Genomic DNA, 9110 nt, shown 5'->3' with positions numbered 1-9110 from the left:
CTAAAGCTAATGCTAGCTGTAAAATCAAAGCGTGTTGCGCTCCTGTGACGTAGAGACAATGGCGGTGAATTCCGTTTAAAATCCGGTGAAACGTTCATGTTTCTTGGCTAAACGACAAAACGAAAAGACGCACAGACCAAAGTTTGAGACTCGCGAGTCTTTGTGCTCGTTGCTCTCATTCGGCTCTCATTTAAACCGCAGAGAAGAAACAGAAATCTACTTTTAACGTAATTTCTGCAGCCGATTGTAACATGGTGTGTTCGGCGCGAAAGATGATGCTCGCTGTCTATTTAACTACTGCCGTGTGTGTGTGTGTGCGTGTGCGTGTGTGTGCGTGTGCGTGCTCGCTGCCTCAGTGATCACAGGTGTGTGTCTGTTAATCAGCGCAGGTGAAGCAGATTGGACTCAGCGGGTTTTCTAACCTCAGTCTCGTGTTGAGCAGAATGAGTCAGAGGAGCAGCAGGCGGATGGATCCGTCCGGACCAGGCTCGTTATACCTCAGAGGTTCCTCCACACTTTCTCTCAATGAGCGGTGAGACATTTAATGTGCATCTGAAGTGTATTGATCCAGATCAGTCAATCAATCAATCAATCATCAGTATGTTTTCTGTGCACTGAGTCATCATGACTGATGTTTGGACACTTTATAATCTGTGTCTCTGTGTCGTCCTCTGCTGCAGCTTCTCTCAGGTGCTGGTGGACCAGCTGATCCAGCCCAGGACGGTGACCTTTGACCCCGTCCAGCTGCAGCAGAGGACATTGGGTGGCGCCACACAGCTGGTCCTGCTGGTGAAGGGAGAGACGTCACTGCTGCCCGACCTACAGGTGAGTCACTGAGCTGTGGACCAATGAGGAGCAGCAGCACAGTCCACACTGACCCGGTGAACCCTCTGACTCCACACTGACCCGGTGAACCCTCTGACTCCACACTGACCCGGTGAACCCTCTGACTCAATGCAGACTCGTGACTCGTCTGTGAGGATGAAGCAGCGCGTGAAGAGGAGGAGCGTGTGGACTCGACTGGGCTGGCAGCAGGTGACTCGTTGCCGCTTGGCCTCCAGACCTCGAGGGTTCTGGAGCTTCAGGAACAAATACAGATGGAGAGCACGGTTCAAGTCCACCTACAGGAGTGAGTAGATCACATGAAACCTCAGCAGAGCCAAGTCAGACAGTGTGACATCACACACCTGAAGCAGACACCAGGTGCTAAAGTTCATCAGCTAAATTAGCATATAACATATTTATTAAACCTGCAGTTACACCTGGACCTGCAGTTACACCTGGACCTGTAGTCACACCTGGACCTGGACCTGTAGTTACACCTGGACCTGTAGTCACACCTGGACCTGTAGTTACACCTGGACCTGTAGTTACACCTGGACCTGCAGTTACACCTGGACCTGTAGTTACACCTGGACCTGTAGTCACACCTGGACCTGTAGTTACACCTGGACCTGTAGTCACACCTGGACCTGTAGTTACACCTGGACCTGTAGTTACACCTGGACCTGTAGTCACACCTGGACCTGTAGTCACACCTGGACCTGTAGTTACACCTGGACCTGTAGTTACACCTGGACCTGTAGTCACACCTGGACCTGGACCTGTAGTCACACCTGGACCTGTAGTTACACCTGGACCTGTAGTCACACCTGGACCTGTAGTCACACCTGGACCTGGACCTGTAGTCACACCTGGACCTGGACCTGTAGTCACACCTGGACCTGGACCTGTAGTCACACCTGGACCTGTAGTTACACCTGGACCTGTAGTTACACCTGGACCTGTAGTCACACCTGGACCTGTAGTTACACCTGGACCTGTAGTCACACCTGGACCTGGACCTGTAGTTACACCTGGACCTGTAGTTACACCTGGACCTGTAGTCACACCTGGACCTGTAGTTACACCTGGACCTGTAGTCACACCTGGACCTGTAGTCACACCTGGACCTGTAGTTACACCTGGACCTGTAGTTACACCTGGACCTGTAGTCACACCTGGACCTGTAGTTACACCTGGACCTGTAGTCACACCTGGACCTGGACCTGTAGTTACACCTGGACCTGTAGTTACACCTGGACCTGTAGTCACACCTGGACCTGTAGTTACACCTGGACCTGTAGTCACACCTGGACCTGTAGTTACACCTGGACCTGTAGTCACACCTGGACCTGTAGTTACACCTGGACCTGGACCTGTAGTCACACCTGGACCTGTAGTCACACCTGGACCTGTAGTTACACCTGGACCTGTAGTCACACCTGGACCTGTAGTCACACCTGGACCTGTAGTTACACCTCTACCTGTGTGTTTGTTCTACAGGACGAGGGAACCTGCACAGTCATCCCAGTCAGCGTCGCCTCCTGACGAGGAGAAACCTGACTGCAGGTGAGTTCTTGTTCAGGTGTGATGAAGACGTGGACAGCAGTGAGACTTCCTGTTTACAGCTGAGCAGTAAACACACTCAGACAGACTGATGAGTGACCTCAGACTCACCTGTAGAGCTGTTCAAATAATCTCAAACACCTGATGGAAACACGAACCAATCAGCTCACTTTCACACCACAAACATCCAGTCAGTTTGCTTTAGATGAAAACTGTTTCCTGTTTGTTTCCTGTTTGTCCTGCAGGACGAACACAGCTCGGTGTGCACCTGCAGAGGGGCGGGGCCACTGCCTCTGGGGGGCGTGTCCGGAGTAAAGCTGACGTACCAACGAAGAAGCAGCTGGACACTCAGCTGGATGAGTACATGTCCATGTCCAGGAGCAGGCTGGACAGACAGCTGGACGACTACATGTCCCTGAGTAAGAGCCGTCTGGACGCTCAGCTGGACGAGTACATGTCGATGGCGGGACGGACGGACCTGCTGTGGGACTGATGGACCGAGGGGGGCTGCGATTGGTCGGTGCTCTCAGGTAGAGCAGCTGTGACTTTAGTTTGTGTCTCAGGTGAGCTCAGCAGGAAGTTGTTGGTTTGAGTTTCATCAGACTGGTTGTAGTTTTTGTGTTGAAGTCTCTGAGCCGTGTGTCCTTCACTGACCTCTTGTTTCAGTCGGTCTGTTTCAGTTACTGAGGCTCCACTTTTGTTCCCAACATTTCAAATATATTTCAATAAAAGACGTTACCTGCTGAATCACTGTGTCCTCCAGCTGTCCTCTGGACATCACTCCATGTTTCCTCTGATGACAGCACAGTTACTTTACTGCACTACGTCTGTCTGAGACAACCGTGATGCTTACAAACTAAATGATCATGTTACAAATGAAGAAGTGAAATAATGACTGATGCTACAGACTCATCAGTTCAACACAAAGTCAAACTGCGTCAAAGTGAATTCAACTGATTTTATTAGAAAAATAAAACATGAGCCTGCAGACAGAACTGAGGGTTTACAGGAGCATCATCGCAGAGACCACAGAGGTCTGTTAAGTTTATCTATAAGACGGAGACATTATCCTGGTGCATCATGGGAAATGTTTCCACCTCTGCAGCTTTATTTTGAAGAGACCCAGTGGACGAGTTAAAGGAATAGTTCACCCATTAATGTAACCTCACTCATCATCTCCTGATGATATAAAGTCAGGCTCAGCCATCATCTCCTCCTGATGATATAAAGTCAGGCTCAGCCATCATCTCCTCCTGATGATATAAAGTCAGGCTCAGTCATCATCTCCTCCTGATGATATAAAGTCAGGCTCAGTCATCATCTCCTCCTGATGATATAAAGTCAGGCTCAGCCATCATCTCCTCCTGACGATATAAAGTCAGGCTCAGTCATCATCTCCTCCTGATGATATAAAGTCAGGCTCAGCCATCATCTCCTCCTGATGATATAAAGTCAGGTGAAGTCTCGTAGTCCACAGAACATTTCTGGAGCTTCACAGTAAAACAGAGTTGCAGCGTTCTGCTGAACAGCTGAAGCAGCTGGAGATGATTTAAACATCAGGTGTCTCCATCAGCTCGTCTGCTGTGATCACAGAGATCAACCTGATCTGAGGAGACCAGATTTACATCCTGGACATGCGGTGGAGCTCGTGCTAACACTGTTAGCTCAGCAGCTCCAGTTTCATCTTAATAAAGGATTTAATGTCTGTTCAGATACTGTGAACAAGACTTTCATCAGCACGGAGGAGGAGATGATGGTGATGGTGATGATGTAATCAGGTGTGATGAAGGTCACAAACACCTGAGGAAGAAGAAGTTACACCTGGAGCCCGGCTGACAGTCACAGAGCTGACCGAAGCGACGACCTTTCTTCACCGAGCAGGACGCCCTGACATCACACTGACACACACACACACACACACACACACACACACACACACACAGGTTAGAGAGCATCCACAGTACTACAGGTGTGTATTACTGCAGTAATACTGCAGTAATACTGCAGTCAGGTTCAGTCATCATCTCCTCCTGATTGCAGTATTACTTCAGTAATACTGTGATGTTGGTCTCACAGTTGTCAGGCGGCTCTGTCTTCTGTCCATCGTTGACGACTTCCTGCTCTGAAGTTTCTCCAGAACGTTCTGAAGGACCATCAGCTGACAGAGAGAGAGAGAGAGAGAGGGACAGGTCAGAGACACAGAGAGAGAGACAGGTCAGAGACACAGAGAGAGGGACAGGTCAGAGACAGACAGAGAGAGGGACAGGTCAGAGACAGACAGAGAGAGGGACAGGTCAGAGACACAGAGAGAGAGACAGGTCAGAGACAGACAGAGAGAGGGACAGGTCAGAGACACAGAGAGAGAGACAGGTCAGAGACACAGAGAGAGAGACAGGTCAGAGACACAGAGAGAGGGACAGGTCAGAGACACAGAGAGAGAGACAGGTCAGAGACACAGAGAGAGAGACAGGTCAGAGACACACAGAGAGAGGGACAGGTCAGAGACACAGAGAGAGAGACAGGTCAGAGACACAGAGAGAGAGACAGGTCAGAGACACAGAGAGAGAGACAGGTCAGAGACAGACAGAGAGAGAGACAGGTCAGAGACACAGAGAGAGGGACAGGTCAGAGACACAGAGAGAGAGAGAGAGACAGACAGAGAGAGAGACAGGTCAGAGACACAGAGAGAGAGACAGGTCAGAGACACAGAGAGAGAGACAGGTCAGAGACACAGAGAAACATCTGGCCACATATACACTCTCCACACACTCATCCAACAGCATGTCCACAGAAAACACAAAGGAAAGATATTTGCATGTTTTGTAGATCTAAAAAAGGCTTCTGACACAATTTGGCACAACGGGTTATTTTTACAACTTCTCCAATATGGAATTGGGGGTAAAATTTATGATCTAATCAAATCCAAATATTCTGACAACCAGTGCGGTGTTAAAACTGGAAACAACAGAACAGAGTTCTTCAAACAAGGAAAAGGAAAAGGAGTGCATCAGGGCTGCAACCTGTCTCCCACTGTGCAACATCTATAGCAATAAAGTGGCCACCCTTCTTGAACAGTCCTCAAGCCCAGGATTAGATCTACAAGGCAAAGAAATCAAATTCCTCATGTATGCAGATGACCTGGTTCTACTGTCCCCAACAGAACAGGGCCTACAGCAGAACCTCTCTCTGCTGGAGACGTTCTGTCAGAACTGGGCGGTAGATATCAACCTTGACAAAACCAAAGTCATGGTATTCCAGAAAAAGGCAGGTTACAGGAGTCCAAACATGTTTTCAGGGTAGGAGGGACCACACTTCAGCACAATGGAGTATAATGATCTGGGCATCATCATCAGCTCATCAGGCAGCCTGGACAAGGCAACACACTCCCTCACAGAAAAGGCACGCAGGGCCGACTACAGCATCAACAGCTCACTATATACATTCAATCCTCCAGTTACAGTTTGGCTAAAACTATTTAACAGTGTAATAAAACCCATCCTCATGTATGCCCCCTGTACCAAACTGAGAGAGGTTTCCTGCAGCAGATCACTGCAGCAGATCCATCATATCAGGGAAAACATGTGATGAACTGTTAAAAGTCTGTCTGGGAGAAGATCCACAATTTATCAAGTTAGCTGCACAATATGTAACACTGCCATGAGACTAGAGACACACACACACACACACACACACACACACACACAGGGTATACTATATAAATGTATATATACTTTTTCTTTTCTTTCTTTTCTTTCTTTTATTTGTATATATTTGATTCTATGAGTTGTATTTGTTTTGTTCTGTTCATTGATTGATGCTTTGAGAGAGAGACAGGTCAGAGACAGACAGACAGACAGAGAGAGAGAGAGAGACAGGTCAGAGAGAGACAGACAGACAGAGAGACAGAGAGAGAGAGAGAGAGACAGACAGACAGAGACAGACAGACAGACAGACAGAGAGAGAGAGACAGACAGACAGACAGACAGAGAGAGAGACAGACAGACAGACAGACAGAGAGACAGAGAGAGAGAGAGAGACAGACAGACAGAGACAGACAGACAGACAGACAGGACACATAATAAACTACATGATGATCAGTGTTGTAAAAAGTACTTTTACTCAGTAAAAGTAAACGTGGTGTTAAAATGTTACTTTGGTAAAAGTGTCCCATATAAACAGTACTCGAGTAAAAGTATTAAAGTATCTGATATCAAATGTACTTGAGTATCAAAAGTACCAGTAAATGATACACGTTTGCCTTTTGATGCAGCATGTAATCTGTAAAGTATCTAGTAACTAAAGGTATCAAATAAATGTAGTGGAGTGGAAGTATAAAGTAGCAGGAGATGGAAATACTCAAGTAAAGTACAAGTACCTCAAAATTGTACTTAAGTACAGTATTAGAGTAAATGTACTTAGTTACATTCAGTTGCTGATGACACATCACAACATGACATCATTAAACCAAAAGACAAAATACATCATGAGTCAGTACTCTAGTACTGTACTCTGACTAATCTGAGGTACTCTAGTACTGTACTCTGACTAATCTGAGGTACTCTAGTACTGTACTCTGACTAATCTGAGGTACTTGTACTTTACTTTTGAGTACTTTCTTTCATTTCACTTCCTACTTGTACTCCACTACATTTATGTGAGTTTTAGTTACAAGTTACTCCACAGATTTAGACTTTTACACTCAAACACATGAAGAGTTTATTAAATCTGAGGTTTACTTGAGTATTTCTATTTTTAGCCACCTTATATAACATGTCTGCTCTACTTTTACTGAAGTATTGAAGTAACATTGTACTTTACAGTGTGGTATGAGTACTTTTACTGCAGTGAAGGATGTGAATACTTGTAATCATTAAACAGAGTACTTGTACTCGTACTGACCAGCTGCCTGTCGTCCTCCGACTGTTCCTCATCCGTCACAGCTGAAGTCTGTGAGGAGACGAAGAGGAGACACAGCAGGACGAAGAAGACGGAGGCCGACGACTTCATCGTCAGGTTCAGCAGCAGCAGTGGTGTCGCTGTCTCAGGTGTGGATGTGTCTTCAGCTGTCTCAGGTGTGGATGTGTCTTCAGCTGTCTCAGGTGTGGATGTGTGCTCCTCTCAGATTAACCTGCTGACTCTTATGTAACCGACTGACATCCATCAGTGAAACTGTTAATAGGATTGAACTCATTCAGTCTGTTCAGCTCACAGAAACAACCTGCAGGACCAGCAACCACCAGACCACACCTGAGACAGGACACACCTGAGACAGGACACACCTGAGACAGGACACACCTGAGACAGACCACACCTGAGACAGGACACACCTGAGACTGGGGCAGTTTATCATCAGAGTAACTGCTAACTGCTGCTGTTAGCTAGTTAACTCAGTTAGCTTTGGTCCTGTTGGCTGACTGCTGACTGGGAGCTCAGAGCACCAGGTGAGTGTTGGCTTTCATGCTGTTAGCTGGTTAGCATGCTAACTTCAGCACATAGACTGGGTGGAAGTGGAGAGAGAGACTGACTCCGCCCATCATGTTCCTGGGGGGAGGGGCCTGTCAGATTTCTTAAATTTTGTGCTTATTTCTCATACTTAGGTTCATTAAACAGCAGATACTTTAAGACTTTTACTCGAGTACTCTGGGTTAGAGGGACTTAAGTAATATTTTAACACCACATCTTTACTTTTACTCTAGTATGACTTTTGAGTACTTTCTATTCCATCTCTGAGTTAAAGTACTGATACCACAATGTACAAATACTCTGTTACAAGTAAAAGTCCTGCACTGAAAATTCTACTGAAGTAAAAGTATGTGGTTATAATAAGGAAAATGTATTTAAAGTAAACTCAAGTACCCCAATACTGTAGACCTACCTAACTACAGTACTTGAGTAAATGTACTTAGTTACATTCCGTCACTAAATTTCAAGTAGATTTGCAACGTGGCTGTCAGCTGTGTGAGGCTACATGCTAACATGCTAACATATTGATCAGGTCTCAGTGGATCAATAACTGCTGCTGTGCCCTGAAAGTCGTCTGTCAGGCTGAAACAGCTTTAGACACAAACACAGTGACATCATCAACACACACACACAGACACACACACTTAATCTTTTCTTTATTTAGGAGGAAGCAGCGAGTGTCTCCGTAACACAGGAAGTGACATCACTGCTGGTGCTGATCAGCTGACTCCGCCTCACTGTGTGACATCATCCTGTGTCAAATGTTCGATAAAGTTTTTAAAATGTTATTTTGTATATTTGGAGTCAGTGTGTTGGACAGTGTGTTGGACAGTGTGTTGGACAGTGTGTGGGACAGGGTGTTGGACAGGGTGTGGGACAGGGTGTTGGACAGTGTGTGGGACAGTGTGTTGGACAGGGTGTGGGACAGTGTGTTGGACAGTGTGTGGGACAGTGTGTGGGACAGGGTGTGGGACAGGGTGTTGGACAGGGTGTGGGACAGTGTGTTGGACAGTGTGTGGGACAGTGTGTTGGACAGGGTGTGGGACAGTGTGGGACAGTGTGTGGGACAGTGTGTTGGACAGGGTGTGGGACTGTGTGGGACAGTGTGTTGGACAGGGTGTTGGACAGTGTGTGGGACAGGGTGTTGGACAGTGTGTGGGACAGGGTGTTGGACAGTGTGTGGGACAGTGTGTTGGACAGGGTGTGGGACAGTGTGTTGGACAGTGTGTGGGACAGGGTGTTGGACAGTGTGTTGGACA

The 9110-nt window shown here is 47.0% G+C and overlaps 1 protein-coding gene and 1 long non-coding RNA gene across 3 annotated transcripts; one reads left to right on the top strand and one right to left on the bottom strand.

The window, feature by feature from the left end:
• On the top strand, positions 1–3135 carry LOC140996429 (uncharacterized). Of its 2 annotated transcripts, none has more exons than XM_073466838.1 (6): positions 1–254; positions 390–532; positions 681–825; positions 961–1129; positions 2326–2391; positions 2634–3135. In XM_073466838.1, exons 1-6 carry the CDS (start codon positions 252–254, stop codon positions 2879–2881), a joined length of 774 nt encoding a protein of 257 aa, XP_073322939.1. In that variant the 5' UTR covers positions 1–251; the 3' UTR covers positions 2882–3135. The 2 variants fall into 2 exon arrangements, with proteins under 2 accessions (XP_073322939.1, XP_073322940.1); XM_073466839.1 differs by having other exon boundaries at positions 3–227; positions 357–532.
• Positions 3136–3773: 638 nt separating this feature from the next.
• On the bottom strand, positions 3774–7716 carry LOC140996439 (uncharacterized). Its single transcript, XR_012178804.1, has 3 exons — positions 7288–7716; positions 4463–4546; positions 3774–4286 (listed from the first exon to the last, which is right to left on the bottom strand). It is a non-coding gene; the product is annotated as an uncharacterized lncRNA (long non-coding RNA).
• Between the last annotated feature and the right edge of the window lie 1394 nt (positions 7717–9110).

The sequence above is a fragment of the Pagrus major genome, chromosome 5, assembly GCF_040436345.1.
Source record: "Pagrus major chromosome 5, Pma_NU_1.0".
In the NCBI taxonomy this organism is placed as follows: Eukaryota; Metazoa; Chordata; class Actinopteri; order Spariformes; family Sparidae; genus Pagrus; species Pagrus major.
This window is presented reverse-complemented; position numbering and strand designations above follow the sequence as displayed.

Coding starts and splice junctions, on each gene's coding strand:
- LOC140996429 (XM_073466838.1), top strand. Junction 826..960: donor CACTGCTGCCCGACCTACAG/GTGAGTCACTGA, acceptor GACTCAATGCAG/ACTCGTGACTCGTCTGTGAG. Junction 1,130..2,325: donor GTTCAAGTCCACCTACAGGA/GTGAGTAGATCA, acceptor TTTGTTCTACAG/GACGAGGGAACCTGCACAGT.